Source organism: Pinus tabuliformis, chromosome 4_1 (genome assembly GCF_031772625.1).
Source record: "Pinus tabuliformis cultivar Carrire ecotype Pingquan chromosome 4_1, CPIR1, whole genome shotgun sequence".
Classification (NCBI taxonomy): domain Eukaryota; kingdom Viridiplantae; phylum Streptophyta; class Pinopsida; order Pinales; family Pinaceae; genus Pinus; species Pinus tabuliformis.
In genome coordinates, this window is record NC_142303.1 from 372,606,772 (window position 1) to 372,630,749 (window position 23,978).

General features: G+C 41.0%; 1 protein-coding gene across 1 annotated transcript in view; it reads right to left on the reverse strand.

Annotated features, from left to right (window-relative positions):
• Nucleotides 1-2,329: 2,329 nt before the first annotated feature.
• The window catches only part of LOC149175860 (guanine nucleotide-binding protein subunit gamma 1-like), a 114,759-nt gene continuing 93,110 nt past the window's right edge, over nt 2,330-23,978 (reverse strand). Inside the window, exon 4 of the mRNA XM_089422968.1 lies at nt 2,330-2,654. Coding sequence (XP_089279094.1) covers nt 2,396-2,654 — 259 coding nt within the window. The 3' untranslated portion in view covers nt 2,330-2,395. The remainder of the gene's footprint in view (nt 2,655-23,978) is intronic.

Genomic DNA, 23,978 nt, shown 5'->3' on the forward strand with positions numbered 1-23,978 from the left:
CTCAAGAAGAAGAATGAATGAATGATATGATGTGTGTCCAAATGACAGTGACTTGACTTGTATTTATAGGCGTTGGAAGAGGGCTAATTTGTCCTTTGGGCTGACCTTGGCTTTTGTGCCATTGTGGATTTTCACTTCAAAATTTAATTTTTCCTTAACCAAATTAAATTCTTCCAAAGGCAATTTGGTACTTTGGATGAGGAAGATAGTCCAAAAGAGGGAATTTGTCCCTGAGCTGCCAATTAACAGGAAAAAAGTTATTTGAGTTTGACTAGTCAAGGTTTTAGGCATGGTTGGGGCTTTGTTTCCATAACTCTATATGCTCTTTTGGATCTCTTTCGAGGCCATGTATGATCTTTGAGTTAGAGCATCGTGATCATTTTAATATAATTGATCCAGATGGTAGAAAGGCAACCCTCAAGAGTATTTTTCCCATGTGCAAACACAGGCTGTGCTTATCATTTTTTGGGGGTTGCATGTCCTTCATCCTCAATTAGGGCTACTCCTAGCACTACAGAAAACCAAATGGATAAAAATGGACACCTGCTTCTGAAATCATGTGGCAATAGAGTTTTTCCACTTTTGAAGTTTCTTGAGAGACTACCCACAATCAGCAGCATTTTTTCTCTCCACAGTCGCATTTGTTAAGGCTAATAGTTACCACAGTCTACTTCCAGGGAATGCAGCTTTTAAGTTCTTTAGAACAACGTTCAAGGTTGGCATTATAAAGCACTTGTCAATAAACATCAAATTAAGCCACATTGAAACGATGACAACAACCTTGTACATGCACATTCACAAGGAAATAAACATCAAATTAAGCCACATTGAAACGATGACACCAACCTTGTACATGCACATTCACAAGGAACGTATCGAAATCAATTTGACATAACAATGCATGATATAGGGTCTGACATCATTCTCACCGACGTCCAAATACCAGTATATGTCCAACTCTCCTAGGGAACCAATGGAAGGGAATAATGAAAAGACAGACTATGAAGCTATTAAAAGATATATTGAAAGCCCTACGTCCATACAGATATGTTTAAAATTGATTAATTATTTACTGAAATCTACAAACTAATTACTGTAGATCTCTTAAATGTTGGTTGCTTAATAAGTACCTATCTAGTACCTCGACCATATCCATAGAAAAATGCCTTAAATCATTCCATCGGGATAATACAAAATAGATATGCACTATCCAGTATCATGTAGTAGTAATACAATCAATTACATGCTTTCTCAAGATTCACAAACAAACTACTCAAGGAAGGCATGTCCCTTCTCTAATAAAGTCAGCAATCCCACAAGACCCAGCATAGACAATATTATAAGCAAGGACATTTACCAAATAAAGCTGGGGGTATTTTTCACAAAAACATTTTTCATACTTGGAGTTGGAATCACCAACCACAGGACAAATATAAAAATTACAAGATGGTTATGTATGAACAATGATGACTGTAAAGGTAAGCACTAGTGGATTATGGTATTTTTTAATTGTTATAATAACTCCAGTTATACCAGGAGTCCTTTCAGCATAAGCGGTTTGATATTCATTTAATTTCCTACTGTTACTCTGTTCAATTCTCTGTTCAGTAACCAGTACTTGTGATATCTCTCTTCTTGGAAGGGTACAAATTGTGCCATGGTTTCCGGAGCATGAAATGTCTTTATCATTGAAAACACAGTATCTGTAATATATTTGCAAGTTGTGGTAGTGAGCAGTATCAAACAAGGCCAAAATGGTAACATTGTTGGCAATCATTATATTTCCAACTTTCAAAGGAAAGAATTCAAAATAGAATACATACCACAATCATGTTTGAATACACTGATTTTGGTTAAAGTGCAAAGCAGTCTTCCATCAATTACAGAGTATCCAATTATTGTCTAAAGAGGAAAGTTACATCAAGAGAAAACGTGATAGCTACCTATGCATGAGAGATAAATTTATGGAAATAAACAAGAGCGTTCCAGATCCTTACTGAAAGAAAACTACAAATGGTATTTTAAATTGTGTTTCATTTTATAGAAACAATGCTCCATCCTTCAAGGGCATCTCCCAATTATCAAAAGAATTATGTTAGTCTTCTATAGGTGTACAGGAAACTGAACTGACTTAGTATAATGCACTATATGAAAAAGGGTGATAACATTTATATACAAAATAAAATAGTCATTCCAAGCGCTGGATGTAAATCCAAACACAACTTAGAAGCAGTTCACAGGGCTGAGTTAATATACTAAAACATTTCATGGAAAATACTATACTGAGAACTTTTATCCTTCCAAAGCTCTACAAACATTATGCTGCACATTTGTTTAATTGCATATTTTATATTATTTAAAAAAATATATATGCTAGTAATGTGGTCAACAGCCATCATTTATTTTTGCACAGCGGGAAACATTTTATACATCCAGCACAAGAGCATTGAAAACAACAACATTTATAACATGAGAATCTTGGAATTACACAACAAGCTTTTCTAAATGTCAACTTCCAACAGATGAACCTTTTCCAATATGAAAACTTCCATATTTTCACATGCTTACAAGAACAGCAACAACTGCAGTCTGAGTTGATTGAGCGTTTCCTAAACCATCGATCCCAGGATGATATTGCTTGGCCTCTAGTAACGCTGTTGAGAAAGAAACAAGAATAAATTGTTACACACAAGAATGACATTTAATCATTGTCTCTCTCTCTCTCTCTCTCCCTGATGCGCCAGACACACTCAAAGCACAAGACAGTTTAGAAACCAAATCATATTCTACATGTCTTGAAAACTTTTTATTAATAAAAAGCACAAATAAGAAAATAAAAAAGGAATTGCTGCTCCAGGCAAGAATAGGGCATGAACTTGCTCAGATTATTTATGCAAGTATATTATGTATTATAAAACAATGTCACAGGGTCTGCCGAATTTGAACCTTGAGGTTCGAAATTCGGTGAAACACAAAAAACAATTCAGAATCGTTCAGGTTCACCGAACCTAAAAGACGAACCTGAAGGTTGAACATGATCAAATTCGAACCTAATCGAATTCAAACCTCCAGTCGGACCTAAAGCTAAATTTGATAAAAAAAAAGTTCACGCTTATGCATTATAACTAATTGACATTATTGACTTCCTTTCTTAAATTTTGAAATTTGAAGATGTTCTCCATGATTTTGCAAATTAGTTGTATTGTAATTTGTATGTGGATTTTGTGCTTTTTTCAAAGATTACAAGTATTTGACATTTTAGACATTCTTTTAAATTTTGAAAATTGAAAATTATGCCATTTATTTTTGCATTTGCAAACTACTATAGTTTATCCTTACATTTAACTAATGTCGTTGATGATTAGATGTTATTATGATTAAGTTATTCATGTATGTTGGTGATACTAGGAGAGCGATGGCATCTAGGGTTCCTCTGCGATCCAAACCTTTCCTTCCCACCACCGCCACAAACCAGGTCTTGGGTTCCCTCTCTTTGGATGTGCCACAGAGAGGTGAAAAGCCTCCTTCTCTCCCCATGCGCGTGGATAGCCTCTTTCTTCAGCGTTTTCCTGTATTGGTATGTTCAATATTCAGTTGCACGACCCGTTTGACCATCGAAGAAGTAAGGGGTCTGGGGTCGAAGGAGTGTCGACTGAGATGGATGCAAAGGATGTGCTTAACAGGGAGAAATCCCCCACCCTTCATCCCCTCTTTTTTGTTCTTGCTTGCTAGCTCTACCTTATGGACGGTGGAGATGAAAGTAATATCACCCCATGCTCACACTCTTGTGGATTATTTACTAAGTTTCCCCTCTTTCCAGGTGTGTGCATCTCGCCTCTCACACCAAGAGGATTCAAAATAGTTTATTCTAGATTTTTGTTAGAAATATCAATGCAAAGTCTTCAATTTTTTGGACATAATTTTTTTCCTCTATCTTGTCTCTAAAGCAGGGTATTGAAGATAAATGGGGCATGCCTACAAATCCTCAAAGTTTTCAATATGAAGGGAAAGTTCTCCAAGATTCCTATCAACTCAAAGACTATAGCATTATAAAAAACTCTTCTAAAATCATATCCTCAAGGTTGCGTGGGGATGCTCAAGGTGCCAGGAATTCAATTGGAACTTTTGTTTCGTTCAAGGAAATCGTGCAAGGGAAGACATCAGCCATTGCAGATTTGAGTCAAAACAATCCAAGCCCCTACATAGTAGACCAAATGGAGAAAGCACAACCGATGGAAGTAAATCTTTCTGAGGTATCTTCCATTTTTTTGTCCTCCATCCAATTTCTATTATTTGCAGATTTAATGGTTTTTGGCCAAAACCTAAAGCTTTATTCTAATGGGTTTTCTCCATTTCAACACCCAACTACAACATTTACTTATGATCCTGTTGTCGCACAAATTGCCACGACAATGCTCAGACCGGGGGCTGTCACCTTGATCCCCGATCTCTCCGTTTAAGCCTGTCTCCTACGGCTAAGGGGGTGGACCCTATGAGACAATGGATGACCAACTGTGGACCAGTCGGGTTGGGAGACATGAGGGAAAACAAGCACTTATTTGATTTTATTAAGTTGATAGACTAGTGCCTTGTGGAGTTAATGGTTGAATGATTATTTATCAAATGCTTGCAGAAATATGAGCTCATTAATAATCATTTACCATCAAATAACTCAAACAAAAATTAACTTTTACCAAATGCGAGATAATCGATAAATGCTCAATGGCTTAACAATATTTCAGCAATTAAAATTCGAAAGATTAAGTGCTTTAAATAACCACGTAATTTTAAATGCTAACCAGAGATCACATTCATATAGCCAATCTTTAAATGATCATTCAAGCATACTTAACCACATGAAAATGATGAACATTAATTCCACATCAAAATTTTAGCGTCAGTAGAAAAGATATATTGCAAACATGACAAATCCCTGAGCCAAGACTAAAACTGGCAAAAAAGTTCCAAAATATTTTTATATCTTCAAATAAAACGAGACTAAGCTAACTAAAGTCTAAATGAAACTTTAAATCTAAAATTTGAATAACATAAGAATCTAATCTAAGTTAAAAGAAAACTTTTCATAACCTTTTTATATTTTATGAGAGATTTTTTATTTTTTTATTTTAAAATCAAAACAAAACTATTTTTTTTTTTGGATTTTAAAGCTATGAAATCAAAAGTAAAAAGAAAGTCTAATTCTAAATCTAAATTTAAATGTTTATGATTTTTATTTTTTATATAATTTTATTTTTATTTTTTTTCTTTTTTTCTTTTTCTTTTTTATAAAATTGTAAATTTAAGATCAAAATAAAACAAAGGTTAAAAGAAATAAATCTAAAAAAATGATAGTTCTAAACTAAAACTACACTATATAAAATTATACGCACAAAAAAAAAACTGAAATGAAACTGAAACACTTCAAGCGTAGAACCTAAAGTCAAAACTGGAAAACGAATGCATACAATGAACCCCAGCTACAAACGTTAAGGCTATAAGAAAAATCGAACAAAAATAAAAAAAATAAAAAAAACGCTAACCCTAACCAACTAAGCACATACGTAGTGATTAAAAGAAATGAAAATCGTAAATGTCTGGTTGCTTGTTGTCTTGTGCAGGAACTCGATGAGGGAAGAAGAGAGCTCGACGGCAAGAAAGGTAACACGTAGATATAAGCAGTGACACGAAGAGGGGTTGCAACGCTTTGAAGTTGAACACACAGGTAAACAGTTGCGTGGTTCAATGAGAGAGCCATAGATAGCATAGGATAAAAAATTAAAGGTCATGGATTGCTTGCAAATGCACGTAGAAAGAAAGGGGTAGTGGTAGCAGCGTGGGATGGGCTGCGAGGTGAAGATGCTGACTTAGAATTACACGCAGCAATGAGGCAACGCGCAGATGGAAGGGGCAGCGTGAAGGCTGCGTGAGGAGAAAAGAGGGACGTGGAATGATGAATGGGGGATGAGCAAACAGCGTGAAGGGAACAAAAGAAAGCTTAGCAGATGATATTTCGAATGCTTGTAGTTTGCAGGTGTATGGATGATGGCCAAGGTGCGACAAAAGAGCAAAACGATAGCTGAGCGATATGAAAACTGTGGGCAGCGTTGAGGGCTGTGCCTGCGCAGATTTGCTTCAAAAAATTCAAAATGCCCCTGCAACACAAAGAAACCCTGAGAAATAGCAAGAAGTTGATCAAACCCTCAGAAATCTTCAGAAAACCCTGCAACCTGTAATGGAAAGATACACAGCAAGAGAATATATATATAAAAATTAAAAACCCTACAAACCAGCTACAATTATTTACAGTTTCATGACTCTACAACAACCAGATTTGTCAGTAATCCACAAAAATATTTTCAGAATTTCAGATTTTACTATGAGATACTTCAGAAATCTCTCATGCAATTCAAAAAAAAAATAAACTTTAAATGTCAGACCTAGAATCGAAACTGGTTGGGCTCTACAAGAAAATGCTTTGCGGGAGATGGCTAGTTCAAGCTAGAACTTCCCCAAACACCCACTGATTTTCTCAATAAGGGTTTCCTGCACAGCTCACTTCAACCATCAATAAAGAGGGAAAAAACAGTATTAAATTCCAGATGCAATGGAGATACCTGCCATTATTTCAGAAATTCTATTACCATTCAAACCCTAGTAAGTGAACAAGATACCTGTGTTCAACAATACTCTACATCAAGCTATTACTAATGGCTGAAAATAAAATTATACAGAAAATAATACAGCTCACAGCACTTCAGGAGAGTAACACCAGCAACATTTCAACTCCAAAGTCTTTCTTTATTTGCACCAGAAAAAGTTTAAAAGAGAGCTTTCTTCAGCACAAGACTCACAGATCGAATGATCTCAAATGACCCCTTGCACCCTATTTAAAGGAAAGATTCCCAACGGCTAGTTCGAGTGATCCATGTCAAAATGTTCTCGACCGTCGATGAGGATCAAGATTTCTTTTAATCTCATCTGTCGAATTTTTAAATGCATTTTAATATATTAAAAAATTAAAATTCTGCATTTATTTACTCAAAAATTTGACTTATTGTTATTTTTTTATTTTTTTATTTTTAAATTTTATTTTATTTTATTTTTTATTTTTTAATTATTTAAAAAAAAAAAAAAAAAAATTATTATTATTTTATTATTATTTTCATCTATTTTTTTATTTTTTAATTTTTTTTTATTATTTATATCTTTTATTTTTTATTGTTGGATCCTCGAACTTAGCCTTTGGAAAAATCACCTAAGACCTAGGACTTAGGACTTATGAGGGGATTAAAACATTTTCTAACCCTCAAAACACTTTAAATCATGACTTTCACAATTTTACATCTCAAGGGGGAAAACCCATTTGACATAGACCCTCATAGACCACCGAGTTCTGCGACACAACTATAATCTAGCAGATCAACACACTAGGATTCCCCTAAGATTCTTATGACAAAATTCATTCCAGCTTTGGGGTTACGTTGAAGGAAAACTTTGCCGATCATGGATCGGTGAGACAAAAAACCTTCCGGAACGTGGATTATCAATAGAAAATTAAGTCCACCTAGGCAATTTACATACATGACTCAAATCTGCTAAGATTATTTACAATTTACACATGCAGACTGGGTTTACAACATAACATGATCAGGTCGACGATGATTGTCGAATGGCACGAACATGTCGATTAAGCACTATCCCTTTTGCGAAAAAAGGGTGTGTACTACTATGGGTAGTTGACACGTAGTGGTCAACAGATCCAAAGCTTTCTTCATAGTCCAATTTGAAACTCAAAAGGACCTGGACTCTGTTCTAAATGAGGGGCCATGGTTTTGGGGAAGAGCTAGACTTTATATCACTCCATGGTTCCCAAAGTTTGATGTCACACTATGGTGGTCTCAACTATGCCAGTTTGGGTGAGGCTTCCAAACCTCCCTTTATAGCATCACAAAGTCATTCAGGATATTGGAAATACTTTGGGCAAGTTTAAAAAATGGACCTGGAAAGAACAAAGAAAGGCCTCTTGACATTTGCCAAAATATGTGTGGAGGTAGACCTCAGCAAAGGGCTACCAAATCATATAAAATTGGAACCAATGAAACAACACTCTGCTATCACTCACGATTACTTGTGAGTCTGACTCAGATTGGCCTGCAAACGAGTAGAGTCAAATATGGACAAGTTAAACTCGCGTTGAGCAAATTTCACCGTGGTCAATGTTACCCACTATTTTGTCGGTGATATCCCTGGCCGAATTTTTTTCTCCAAGATTGTCCTCAGCCGGCAGCCAGCAATCCATTGCAGCCACCATCTAGCTCATTGTGCCATTTCTCTGCCACCTGAGCCAGCCATGTGGTCCCTCGCCCATCTGCCATGATCGTATGTTTGAAGGTGGACCTCCCGAACCTAAAGGTATGCCTTGTCATTTGGTGGTTGAGTATTGTAGTTTTCTTATCATGGACACTTCTAAGCATGGATTAATGGGGGGATTCGGCAGAAAGAATGGGTTAAGTTTGTGCCCTTGTCCCCTAAACCCCTTTTGGATATTAACCTTGCATTCTAATCTCATGGGATCTCTTTTACTGACCAATTTGGCTTTAAGGATGGTATTTCATAGTGTTGTCGCACAGAATGTCTAGGCATGACAACGGCTCAGATCGGGGGATGTCACACTAATCCCCAATATCTCCATTTGAGTTGTCTCCCAAAAGCAGACTAAGGCGAGTAGACCCTATGGAAATGGAATGAGAGAAGATTAGTTGGGAACCAGCCAATCTAGGAGACATAGTTAAGCAACCAATTTGGGTTTAGATTGTGCAAGATTTTGAAGGATTCAATTTGATTTGAGGAAAATGATACCGGTGCCTTGTGGAGTCAACTATCTTGCGAAGGAAATAAAGTCCAAGTAATGAATGGAAAACTTTGTTGAATGATTTGACTATCTTATATGCAAATGCAAAACTTAAATCTATGTGAAATGCAGGGGCTTGGTTAATTTTAGTTAAATGTTTGTTCTAAGTTTGATCCCTTAATGTTTCTATCGACCAACCTTATGCTTGGAAGTAAAATTTTAATATGAAAGAACTACCTTAGTATGTAAATGCAAAGTGAAATGATGTGATGGCGAAAGGTGAGCCTAAAATATGAGTTATTTCTAAAATATGTCTCAAGTGTTTTTTAACTTGAGGCTCAGAGAAATGATCTTAATGTGAAAACAAATACCTATACCAGCAATGTAAAATATGAAGTTTGCACAATTAATCACTGAAAACACAATAGGAAACCAATGTAAAATGCTGGAAATAAAACACTTTATATTCAAAAATCCATTTGTATGAGGTACTCAATCAGAGATCATTAGATGCACAAGTAAAACTAAATTAATCCTTCTTGAATGAGCATGTAAAAACAAATGCACTTCAAAAAATAAATTAAGTGTTTAAACTCAGATCACAACAATTAGATGCAGAGCCTGAAATATTCGGTTTAGTAATATGCTTTCTAAAACCAATGGCAATGCCAACAATTTATTTTAAACCAGGGATTCTATTACCATGCAAGATTCAGATTTTTTCTATATGTAACAACAAAAACTTCAAATGACAAATTGATAACTAATAATTCAGAAAATTTATGAGCCTAACTATTTCCAATCTAGTGATGCATTTGATCTTAAAACTCAGAAATAAATTACTAAAAAAGCAATGAAATAATATGCAGAAATTTGTCAATTAGCATGCAAAAGTTTTCTGAGAATAATTCTATTTCTGAAATGTACTGCAATAAAAGATGAAAACTAAATTTGTTGCTAAACTTCAACTAATTGAAACTCTATGCCAGTATTAGTTTTGCTTTCAATCAAATAAATGAAATGGGGTAAGGATTTAAAGGATGTGCATCAGTCAGCCCTTGGCTTGAAGATACTTGGAGATAAGTTGCCCAAGTCACTGAAGATCTTCAAATCCAAATGCCCACTCATAAATAAATTTGAGAAATTTTTTGTTAAAATTTTGTTGCAATTCCTAGGGAAATTTTATGGAAAAAATTAGTGAAAAAATTTGGGAAGTGGGTGAGGGAAGATGACTTCAAATAAAATGTTTTGTAAGATGACTTCAGAAATTAAAATATAGTAGGCACTTTAAATTCTGTAATCTGAGAGTCAGTTGGTCTAGCTGAAGACTTCCCCAAATGCCCAAATCCTAAATAATAACTTCTGCACACTTAGATCTGATTGTTAGATTAATAAAGAATCAAAATAATCATAAAATCATCAAGAAATAGAGATACCTGTTAGTTCTATCAAATCAAAAATGATATTTTAAAAAATCAGAAATCTATGCAAGATACATGTGCACAGATCAATCATCAAGGGCTATTGTCCAACAAATACAAATAAAAGCAACATAGTATTAAGAGCAATATTACCACAAATCTAAAAAAAGAACACCACGGTCTGAAACCCCAAAGTCTTTGCGTTTTATTAACCAGAAAAAAGTTACATGAACTTTCTCAGAGCAAGTACACGATTCAATAATCGGATCCAAATAATGGAGAGAGACCTCTAATTTATTGATAAATTCACCGACGGGTAGTTGACTTGATCCCCTCAAAGCAATATCAACCGTTGATAAAGACCAAATGATCTTTTAATCATCACCGTTGAAATTAAATTATTTTTTGAGGAAATTCGAATTTCACTTTTAATTTCTTTTTAATTAAATCAAAAATGATTATTTTGAGTTAACTGCCTCAAAAAATTGACTGACTTAACTACTAAGGGACAAGGGTCCAAAATATCTTGAAATTTTCAATATTCCCTTGATCAGGGACCTCCAATAATTAAAAACTTTAAAACCCACGAATTTTAAAAGTTGAAGAATTTAATTTTTCTAAGACCTAAATTAATTAAATTTTTAGCTTTAGCATTTTAATTTATTTTAGTCAGAAAATTTAATTAATTGACCCATGAGGGGATTATTAATTTTTCCAACCCTCAAATACTTTAGCATTATAGCTAAAATATTATTTACATGAAATATTACATTTCTAGCCCATCAAGGGGGAACACCCATTCGTTATAGACCCTTAACAAGTTACACATTTCTACGATTCAAAATATGATTTAGTAGACTAAGTGACTTGTAATAAAATAATCTAACCAAATAGTTAGAATTATTCTCAAATCACTTTTACAAAGACTCGATAAATAACACTAGGACTCATTTAAGAGCCTGACGAAAAAATCTACCCTAACTTTGAAGTGAGGCTGGAGGGAAAAACTCTGTCGATCATTCGTGTTTAGAAACACACATGAATCGGTGAGACAAAAAACCTCCTAGGATAGAAATCGTCATCAGAAAGATAAACTTACCTAGGTTGTTACATACATTTGTCTTACTAGGATCATTTACATTACAAAATGCAAAATGGGTTTACAAAACTCTAGTGTACATATGGCGGATAATGATGAATCTGAATGATGTGAACACTCAAACATGATATGGAGTGGTTGATAGAGTGGTCAACACATAGGAAACCCCGATTTTGGTTGCGTGGTCCCGCTCCCTTATCCACTTATATTACCCTCTTTCCACTCATTATTACCCCATTCATCATCTCTCCCACCTGGGTCCACATTCCCCCATTGGGTCCACATAGGGTTAGCTCGCCCCTTCCCCTTGCCCACACCTTGGGTCAGGCTTGGAATGATGCCCTGGAGATTGATGCAGCTAAAAAGAAAGATAAAAGCATATTTGGCCACATTCAACAGAAAAATGTACCACAAAATGCAAAAGATGGTCGAGACTGACACCATTCGCACGTGGGCAAAAGTCAATGAATGAGCTCTACCCCATCATCATGGCCATCACCCTGGTTCCTACAGGTTCTATGGGCCTCCTTCATCATATAGGAACCCATGATTGTCCCAACCCCTGGTGGGCAATGAACCGCCCTACCTTAAAAGGGGGCATTCACTACTATATCTTATACAACAAAACCTAAACCCTAAACCATAAACCCCTTGAGCCCCGAACAGTTAATCAAAGAAAAACATAGAAAGACAAAACGCATATAAAGAAGGGTGGACAAATCAAGGTTGGGGTACCTCATGTACCACGATTGCCCCCTCCTATACATTATAAACCCAAGTGTGGGCTTCCCTTTTATTAGCTACCCTTGTACACCAAAATGTGGCCCAAGGCTGCCCCTTTTCATCCCCTACTTCATTCACCTATCTGTCACATGTCACCACCTTTTAAAGGGTCTACCTTGAACATATTATCCCTTTCAGAAGCAGAAACCACCTAATAGGATACTTGGTTAACCCCATTTGGAGTTTAGAAGACATTAGCACATCCCGAAGCCCATTATGGAAGGGCATGCCATTATGAAGTTCCCACCTGTTGCCCATGGTTGGTAAGCTCATTTACTCAATTTCCCTAATGACGTGTTGTACTGGAAGCCTAGGGGACACATTGAATCTTATGCAAGATTGCAGATGGTCTCCATCTTGGGTTTGGTCTCCCTATACGGAGTCCAAATCCTTTAAAGGGCTACAATGGCACATGTAAGGTGCGTGTTGAGAGCCATGGGCCTCCACAACAATAGACAACACTCCTTGGATCCCTAAGGATGATCAGGGATGCTCGAGATACTCCCATTGGACGAGGATGATGCACCTAGTTCACCTTTGCCCAACCGACCCCAAAGATGTACCGTGCACTTGGCAGCTGACCAAGGACTTGTAGCATGATGTGGCATCCCTTACACCATCATCAAAGCCTTGCAGACGATCTACAAACATCCTAGACTCATTTGGAGACCCAGGTGTTATTATTGTGCCCCCACACCCAATGAGAGCACCACAGGTTTATTGTTTGAAGAACAAGGAGCCAACCACTTGCCCATCACTTGTGAGGGTCCCACTCTTCGTTATGGCACCCATGAACCTCATTAAGCCTCTTAGAGGGCCCGACAACATGCATAGATTATTATTTGACCTCTTGAGAGGCTTATTATTTCATTTATGAGCTAGTTCAGTGGATTTGTCACCAAAAGTTGGATTATTAGAACATTATTTTATTTTTGGGGCTTATGTAGGCCAAGGAGGCTAATTCAAACTCCTCATTAGTGTATAAATACAAGTAAAATGAGTTCATTATCTCATCATCACTTTGGATTGGTCTCTTCTATCTCTTGAGAATTTTGCACTTTTTCTTAATGGATGAATTTTGATGTGTGGATTTGGTGTATCTTATCTTGGAGCTTCTCTCTCGTCAAATTGTGGATGGTTGGATATATTCTATTACATGTAAGTACATGTTTTTAATGTTATTCTTATTTTTCTTTGTCATGTACATTGGACTAGGATTTTCGTTATTCTTAGGGCTAATTGCTGTATGCATTTACTGCTTTGAATTGTGGAATTTTTTCTCTCTTATAGCATCTCTCAATGTATGGGCCATGTAATGTGAACGAAATCTCCTAGGGATAATTCTAACAACGAATTGATCTTGATAAGCCATCGCCTTTTGCACATCGAAGTATATAAGTTGCAAGATTGCTTCTCCTTGACCTAGAAGGCTAGCGAAGTAGTCTTGAGGCCTCCTTGACCAAGAACCAAAGGTCCTCACTCATTTTCATCATAGACTCCATTCTCCCAAGACTAAGGCACTGATCTACCAAGAGGTGGTCACCTAAAATCATACCTTTTTCACCTTTTCCTAGGTCTAGCCAAGTTGGGTCACCTAGGGCATCATTTTCCTAGCAAACTATCCCTCCAAAAAGTTTGATCTCCTAGCCTCTCCTGTGTTGGTGTCTCTGAAGGCCTCCTTCAAATTTGAAACCATTCCAACGATGGAGTTGTGAGAAAAGCCAAGCCCTAACTCTGAGATCAAACTTTGCCCTAGCATCCCCAAGGCTAGTGGTTCATAGGATCAATTCAACACCTTTAAGGGAAAATTATTTCTTTGATCCTTTCCCCCACCTTATCTAAGGTAAGAGCATGACTGGTTATATTCTTTTCTCCTATCCTAGACTCGATCTACTTGGTCCCGTGTGGTCGAGTTCCATTGAAAAGACAATTCTTCAAGAACCATCCGAGATACCAATTTCAATAAGGATTTTAGGGATTGGTAAACCTTTTCACGAATCATATCCCTTAAACCTAACCCTTAAATCCTCTCATTCCTCTCCTAGAAGTCATTGTACCTTGCTTAAAAAGCAAGCAAGCTCTATCCTTCAACCTCTTCTGAAAAGGAATCATTTGGGTCACAACACATGCATTCAATGATTTATCTTTCATTGGTGACTCCATAATATACTGGGTCTCCTCCCATCGATGAAAGTTAGTAAATAGTAGCGAGCCTTAGATGAGGTAACAATGGGCTAAGTCTCCATTTGTTGCCCTTGGTCTAGCACTTTCCAATTAGGGATCCCCTTTAGGTCCCCTGCTAGTTTGAGCGGTAACAGTCAACACGAGTTTGACTTGCGACTTGGAGATTAAATGTGATTCCTGCGTTTTTTAGACTCGCAGTGGTGAGCACACAGATTCAGATTTTTAAAAGTTCGCACGTGATTTTCCTGTAGTTTCACATGTTCTTGTCGCCTGCCGCGCTTGGAGTCTATGCACTTTGATCCAAGTGGATGTTGGTGGCCACCCACCTATCCCATTTGGACCCCCACAACTGTCTCTGTCTTTTCAGTTTCCTAAATTGTATCACAGTTTACTATTTTTAGCAGTTTTTCGGGTCCTAAACTTCCGGAGCCGTTTTGAGGCCCTAAATGACGTCTTTTGGGAAATCTACCACCAACGATTTTTCTGTCAAAAGTTCGTCTTTTTCGTTGTAGTCCTCAGACAGATCTTTCCAACGGGCTATCATGCACGTCAAACGGAGATAATATGACCAATTTGCGACCCCGGGAAGTTGGCTGTCCAACTCACCCCAACGGGGCCCACAAACTCTTGGTGTTACATCTCCTCGAGTTTGGGTTTTGGTTGTTTAGGGTTTTCTCTTATTGTTCAATAATAAAAAGGCCCTTGAGCCTCATTGTAAGACAGTTCAGAGGCAGGTGGGAGAGCCGGCGATGGAATTAGGCTCTGACGGCGTGCGACAAAAATAACCGCAAAGGGAAGGTTAGCCGCACACTGCAGCTACAGGACCACAGGATGGAGCAGTTTTCGGCAGCTAGGGTTGCGAGCGATCGACAGATCAGCACCAGCGACGGGAGGCTTCAATCGCTGTCCGGCATGGACGGTTTACCGAAAACGGACCTCGTGGATTACTCCGAGGATCCGTTGGAGGGTCAGGTCTTATTCACTAACCCTATCTCTGCCCCCCCGGGTTTCGTCCCTCCGCTTTCTGATATCTCAGGTGCCCAGAATATCCTTCCGGTTATCTCCTTGCCGGATCCCTTTTCATCTGGACTGGTAGCCCCGCCTCTCTCTCCCGGCACAGCATCTTTCCTTGCTTCTCATTTGCTTGATCCCGCTGATCTGGAACAGATCCCATCCCCGCCTCCTGATCCACAGTCTGCACCAGAGGTTCCTCGGACAAATGTGACACCCTAAACCCTCAGGACCACCTCCGCCCGGGGTCACAAACCCGCTATCTGAGCATCCGTCGGCCCCCCGTACCAAGAAGCAGAGGTCGAATTGCGTTAGGGCAATTTCGAAAGATACCACGGTTATCTACGGTGACTCTCCGGATTTTGAAGCAACCATGGCTCTAGCTCGCACAATGTTGGTAGGGCACGTGCGGGGGCGTTCCTACACGGTGGACAGATTGATGCGCTGGGTGAAAGAAATTTGGGGAGTACTCCTCACACAGGTGCCGGAGGTTGAGGTTCTACCCCGTGGGTGGTTCTCCCTTCAATTCGCAAACGAAGAACACACAAATGCGGTCCTCGAAAGATACTGGCATATTGAAACTGCTCCGGTACTTCTGAAGAGATGGAGTCTGTTATTCGATCCTGAGCACGAGCAAATTGCTGCAGGGCCTTTATGGGTCCGATTGCCAGGGCTTCCCACACAATATTGGAGCGAAGAATCTTTCAAAAGGATCGGCAATGCACTTGGGACATATCTGGATCATGATCGTGGCTACCTTGATACCCGGAAGAAGACTGTAGCTCGCATTCTGGTGCATCTGGACACCAGAGAAGGATTGGAGGAAAGAATTACATTGCAATGGGGTAAGCTCAGGCGTTCCCAGATGCTGGATTACGAAGGAGTACCCTTTAGGTGCAATCGATGCCACCAAGTGGGTCATCTCTACAAGGATTGCCCTCTAAACAAGCGATCGGACAGCACTCCAAAACAATCCCCCATAGCATCCAGGCGGACTTCTCCGATCGTTCCTCAGCCATCGAAAGGATTCTCTGTTCCCACTGGAGCTCAGGAGTATACAGAGAGGAACTCCCTAGAGGCGCCATCGCCTCCGTTGACTCGGGCTCGGGCAGCTGCCGCAGCCGCACAAGCATCGGGTACATGTTCTATCTCTCCCTTTATCTCTAATGCACAATCTTCTGATTATACTTCCTCTGTTTCATGTTCCATGGCTTACTACAATATTCCCTCGCCCCCTCCTATTCCTTCTATCGCTCCACCCTCTCTGCCATTCATCATGTCTCCGCCCCCGTCTCAGTCCATTGAGACCCCTGCTAATAAGATTCCCCAACACCCATACTCCCTCCGCCCCCGAACCTCCCTCCCGGAATCCTCTGAGAACCATATGGGTTTGGGCATTGTTCCCTCGGGCGTGAGCACCGTTCTACTAGAGGAAGGAAATCAGATTTAAACAAAGCCATCAAAAGAGCTGGCGCAGAAGTCGCATCAGGTCGACAATCGACCATTGTTGGGGCCCTTAGAGCAAATCCCCCGAAAAGGGGTCCTCCATGAAGTGCCTCTCTTTCAATTGCAGGGGTTTAGCTAGCTCCCCCAAAAAGCTAGCACTCAAACGACTTTTTGAGGTCGAATCCCCTGATATCATCCTCCTTCAAGAAACCCTAGGTCCTGCGGAATCCATCTCCCTCTCCCTGCAAAATATCTCGTCCAGATGGAAGTACATTGCTATGGATGCCAATGGTAGATCAGGCGGCCTGGCGATTGGATACAATCCCAAATCCATAAGATTGGACTCTTCTTGGGGGGGTCAGGGTTTCATGGGGGCTGACATTTTCTCATTGGACTTAGGCCTCTCCCTCCGCATCATCAACATCTATGGCCCTTGCCAACAGAGAGAAAGTTTCTGGAGGATGCTTCTCAGCAGGAACCTGATGAATCTGGACCATATCATTCTGGGGGGGGATCTGAACTTCTCCTTGGGGTTTCATGAAACATGGGGATCTCGGGCGCAAGTAGATACTATCACCGCTTTCATGAGAAATTTGCTGGAACCGCATGACCTTGTTGACATACCCATGCAGAACCCCCTACCTACATGGAGGAACAGGAGGGTTGGGGCAGCGGCCTTGGCCCGTAGATTGGATCGATTTCTGATAAAAGGTTCGCTGATACACCAACTCCACCACTTCAAGCAATGGGTGGGTTCTGGGGGCATCTCTGATCACTCTCCAATTCTAATGGAAATCATGGGACCTCTACCTAAGCCAAAAGCTCCTTACAAGTTCAATCACCTCTGGCTACAGGATCCTAGCTTCTCAAAACTGGTCTCGGACTTTTGGCTTTCACATCCTATCGATAGAGAAGCATCGATGGCCATGGGATTTGTAAAAAACCTGACTGAGCTCAAGCACATAGTGATTGAGTGGGCAAAGGCAAAAAAGGCCAGAGAAGAGGAGCAGATCATCAAGATTGAAGAAGACTTAAACTCCCTTCTGGATGAGAGAAGTCTGGGGTTCATCTCCGAGGATAGCAAGACTCGACTTATTGAATTGGAGAAGCAAAAGCAAAATTTTCTAAAACTCCGGGAGGAATCGCTCAGACTGAGGAGCAGGGCACTATGGCTGAAAGCGGGGGATGAAAACTCTAGATTCTTCCATAATTTTGCCAAAGGGAGGAAGGTGTCCAATACCATTTGGGACCTCCCTCTTCCTGATGGGGGAGTGGCAGATACCTTCAATAAATTATCTCGGCTTGGAACAGCACACTTCAGAAGGATTTTCAAGAGCCCTGCTGGTACCAATCTTGCTGAGATTATCAATGTGGCATCGCACTTTCCCAGGTTTGTAAACAACGATGATTCTGAAGCTCTTACAGACCCTGTTTCCATGGAAGAGCTTGAAAGTACGATCAAATGGTTTCAGAAGGAAAAAAGCCCGGGACCTGACGGATGGACTATTGAGTTTTATATTGCCTTCTTTGACCTCCTTGGAGGTGATATCCTGAAGGTGGTAGAGGAAAGCAGAACTTCGGGACAAATCTACCACGCGATCAACACTACTTTCATCGCCCTCATCCCCAAATCTGACTCCCCCTCTTCATTTGATGACTTCCGCCCCATCTCCCTGTGTAATGTCCCATACAAAATTATATCTAAGATTATTGCCAACAGGATCAGGCCAATCCTGTCCAAGCACATTGCCCCCCAGCAATTTGCTTTCTTAGAAGAAAGACAAATCCATGAAGCCATTGGATCTGCCCAGGAAGCCATTCATTCCATCTGGACTAAACGTCTGAAAAGCATTCTCCTTAAGATCGACCTCTCCAAGGCTTTTGACAGAGTCAGCTGGCTCTATATCAAGATGATTCTCATCCACTTGGGTTTTCCTCATCCCCTCATCAATTGGATCATGGCTTGCATAACATCCCCCACTTACAGTATCCTGATAAATGGTGCAGCCTCCCACTTCTTCCATTCGGAGCGAGGCCTGCGACAAGGCTGTCCTTTATCCCCACTTCTTTTCCTCCTGGTAATGGAAGCCTTGAGTCGATTGATCATCTCCGCCAAAAGGGAAGGTACTATCAGGGGCCTTAAAATATCAGAGGACTGCTTCATTACTCATCTGTTGTTTGTAGATGATGTACTCATCTTGCTCGATGGCAGTATACAGGACACCTCGACATTCAACAGGATTCTAAAGCTATTTGCACATGCCACTGGAATGGAGGTTAATCGATCCAAATCTTCTATTACTTTGGTAAACACCTCGGTAAATGAATCATATACTGCCTGCCAAGCTTTCCCTTTCACCACACAGCCTTTGGACAGGGGATTAAAATACCTGGGTTACTGGCTAAAGCCCACCACACAGAAGGTGGCAGATTGGGCCTGGCTGATTACCAAAGTGGAAAAAAGGATTACATGTTGGAGCTTCAGATATCTATCCAGAGCGGGAAGACTTACCCTGATCAAATCTGTTCTAGAAGCCACACCAGTTTTCTGGATGGCTCTCACCTGGATACCCCGGAACATCCTTTCAAAACTCCAACAGCTCTGCTCCAGATACCTTTGGGCAGGCAACAAAGACAAGCGCACATTTGCTTGGATCGGATGGAAAAAGATTGCCCTGCCCAAGAAATGGGGGGGCTGGGGTTTGAAGGATCTTCCTTCCTTCGCTAGTGCACTGGCGGCCAAGATGGGTTGGGCACTGCTCACCTCACAAAGTCTATGGACAAACATTACATTTCACAAGTACATTTGGCCTCTCAACATCTTGGATTGGGCTAGGCTCCCATCTTGGAACAAGACTGGCATATCCTCAATTTGGAAAGCACTTCTCCATTCTCTCCCGCTGATTAGGAACAACATAGCATGGAGAATAAGGAACGGAAGCAGATTCCGCATTGGATTAGATCCTTGGAGCGGTTGTGGGGGGAGACACAGGCTCCCACAAGATCTGGTGCAATATCTATCTGCCCAAGGTATTAAAGTCATCTCACAAATCGCGGACCAAGAGCAAACTGACCTTTTCCATCAAGCTTGGAAGAATGCCGCACATCTCAACCTCCCGCAGAGATGGCACGATGCATGGAGTGAATACTGTGCGGCCCTGATGGAATCACATGTCAGAATATCTGAGGGATCGGACGAAATCATTTGGCACCTGGCAGACAGTGGGCGATATACACCAAAAGAGGGATACGTTCATATCATATGGCAGAGAAAACCCGAAGTTCTTGATCGATGGTGGCATAGCATATGGAAGCTATCTGCCTCCCCTCGCTCGAAATTGTTCACTTGGTGCGTTCTCAAAAACAGGGTACCCACGGGTGAGCATCTCATGCGAAGAGCTCAATTTGGACCGTCGAGATGCGCTCTGTGCAAAGATGCTAGTGAATCCACAGAGCACCTCTTTCTGCGCTGTAATGCTGTACTGCAAGTATGGACCAACATAAAACAGGTTATACAATACACGGGAGATTGGAGTGGAATCGACCTTATCAATGCATGGATTGAATGGGGCAACAGTCACAAAGGCACAAAATTTGTAAACCTGCCTATTATCATAAATTGGTCCATCTGGAAAGCAAGGAACCAACTGATTTTCGAAGAAAGGGCCTTACAATGGCCACTTATTGAAGCCCGTATCATATGTGCTTACAATGAATTACCTGATCTGCCTCCGCCAAAATCCCGCAGACCAAATCCTCCCCCCCCCATTGATCGGGGAACTCCTTGGGCTTATTTCGACGGGGCTGCAAATGTCCAAAGCAGCGGGGGTGGGTTCATTTTGCACAAATCTGAAAATCACTCCTACTTCATCAAGGCTGGTTTGGGGGCCGGGACCAACAACTTCGCTGAACTTATTTCTCTTCGTCATCTGCTTCATTTTGCTTTAAGTCATCAATGCAACAGCATAAACATCTTCGGGGATTCACAGATCATTATAAATTGGTTCAACAATATCTCTACATGTCATATTCACTCACTCAATAACATACTTGATGAAGTACTACAGTTCAAGGAAGCTTTTAATCACATCTCCGTTTCTCATATCTACAGGGAACATAACCAGGATGCTGACAAGCTTTCCAAGGAGGCCGCGTTGATGGAGAAAGGACACTGGGAGATAACCGAGTTTTTGGATCAACAGGAGCAAAAGTTTTATCATCGCCCATACATAGACCCACAATATCCTACTGTGGGTCTACATGAGACTTAATCTCAACAGCAGTATGACAGCAGCAGTACACAGAACTGTTTTTTTGTAAATTTTTGTAATCAGATGGATGCCATAATGGCATCAACTCTATGAACTATACCGACCATATAGCGATATAATGCAACAGCAGATATATGTATTTATTTTGTAAAATGTACAGAGATACCAGTGAACAAATGGCATATGCGGCATGCATATACATATGTAACCTTTCATCTTTAATGAAAAGTTTACGGATTTTTCCAGTGGAAAAAAGACAGTTCAGAGGCATGTAGCCACCACATCTCTGCTCAGAGATAAACTACCATCGGCCTAGCTGGTTTATTTCCATTACTGTTTGTAAGCATATTTTAGTATTTTACATTAATGAAATGAAGTATTATTTCTGCTGCATATCTGTGTTTATGGTTATCTCTGTAATTTGTTGCATTCCTGTTTAAGTTCAGATCAATGGTATCAGAGCGGTCTGCTTTTTCTTTGTTTTTCTTTGCATGTCCCCAACGAGGTCGGGATATAAGGAGTTAGGGCTTGAACTGGTCGAACCTTTGCAAGACCAGCCTCGCAAATCCCGACGGCCTCCCATGGCGGATGAGAAGAAAGACGAGGGGGCAGGAGATCCTATCAAAATCTTGCTTGAAGAAGCGCTCGAGCGGCAAAGGAACGCGATGATGGATAACTTTGCGCAGATCCTTCAGCGGCTACCCAGAGGCGACGCATCGGCCTCCAACAGCTACTCCGGAAACGCCACACCGTTTAAGGTGCAAGTTAATTTTGAAATCCCCATCTTCAAGGGTCAAATAGACGCAAATGCCATAGATAAATGGTTAAATCTGCTAGATGGGTATTTTTCTGTTCATGAATTTTCGAGTCGGGAAAAGATTGTTTTCGCTCTTCTCAAAGTAGCCCCCCACGTCAAGGACTGGTGGGAAACCTACTGCAAGCAGAAGGATGAAGTACAACCTCACTATTTTCAGCCGCACCCACTTGGAATGAATTTCGGGATGCCATCAAGGAGCAGTACTACCCTGTCAAAAGCTATGAGGACAAATACATCAAATGGACCACACTGCGGCAAGGACGAGACCAAGATGTGCCAGAGTTCACAAACATTTTTCATACCCTTCGCACACAGTTGGGTATCAAGGACTCTGAGCTGCATCTAGTACTCAAATACCGCGGCTGCCTACACAGATACATCCAAGAAAAGATGGAGTTCTTGAACATCTCCTCACTCGGCACAGCATACCGATACGCTGTCAAAATCGAGCAAAAGTTCAAACAGAAGAAGCGAGATTTTGGATCTGCAAATCCGAAGCCCAAAGGACAAAGCCAAGGCGGGGTGACCCAAGACAACCCGTCGAAGCCGCAAGAAAATAACAACACCACGAAGCCGAAGAAGGACACAGGAAATTGGTGTGAGTTCCACAAGAGTCCCACTCATAACACAAGTGAGTGTCGGACCAAGCAATTGCTAGTGGCCGAATTGAAGGCTACCGAATCAGATGCATGTTCCGACCCTGAACCAGAACCTGACAAGGGGAATGGCAAAGGGAAGCAGATCATTGATGCGGAGCCCAGCGCCACTGTTGCCACCGCCAAGATCCAGAAGAATGAGCCAGAAGACCCAGAGGAGGGGGAGCGCCTTTTCCACTCACAAATGTGGGTGAAGGGTTCGCCGCTGCAATTCATTGTTAATAGTGGGAGCCAGAAGAACCTCGTTTCAGCAGAGGTCGTGAAGCAGTTGGGCCTACCGACTACACCACACCCGCAACCGTACAGTATCGGGTGGCTTCATGAAGGACGAGATCTCAAAGTTCACCAGCAGTGTCGCCTTCCCTACAGCATCAAGCCTTTCACAGACGAGGTATTGTGTGATGTTACACCTCTGGATGTGTGTGATGTTTTATTAGGCCAGCCATACTTGTGGAGGCGACATGCTGTGTATGAGTCAAGGCCTCGCGCTGTTATTATTTCTTTGGATAAGTCATTATACAGGATACCGGAGGTAGCCCCACCTACCGCCACCTCTTTGATCACTACCAAGAAAGGCAGCAAGCTCATATCACAGACTAGGAAATTTATTTCCTGTTTGGTTCGCTCCCAAAGTAAGGGGAAGATCATTGCTACATCCATGACCCCCGCAAAGGGTTCCTCCATGCAGCAGCAGCAGCAAAGGGATACAGTCATGACAGAACACAGGAACAACTTCTCCTCACCCACAGGGGTACCACACAAGTTTCAGGTGGGCGACAAAGTTTGGTTACATCTGCAGAGAGAACGCCTTACCAGAACCCATCAAAAACTCAGACCACTCCGACATGGTCCTTACACCAGTACCAAGGCTATAGGCAACAATGTTTTGAAGCACAACATTCCTCCATTCCTTCGCTTGCACCGAGTGTTCAATGTGGACCGTCGTCGACCATGCTTCTCACCATTTTTGGACACATCAGAGATTGCAGAACAGCTCACCAGAGACCCAACTCAGCAGAAGCTTCCTCATCTCAGGGAGGAACTCAACGCAATGGGGACCATTGCTTCCTAAGGGGGGAGGAATGATCCAGGTGGATGTTGGTGGCCACCCACCTATCCCATTTGGACCCTCACAACTGTCTCTTTCAGTCTTTTCATTTTCCAAAATTGTAGCACAGTTTACTATTTTTAGCAGTTTTTCGGGTCCTAAACTTCCGGAGCCGTTTTGAGGCCCTAAACGACGTTTTTTGGGAAATCTACCCATCGATTTTTCTGTCAAGAAATCGCCTTTTCTGTCATAGTCCTCAGAGAGATCTTTCCAAAGGGCTATCATGCGCATCAAACGGAGATAATATGACCAATTCGCGACCCCGGGAAGTTAGCTGTCCAACTCACCCCAACGGGGCCCACAAACTCTTGGTGTTACATCTCCTCAGGTT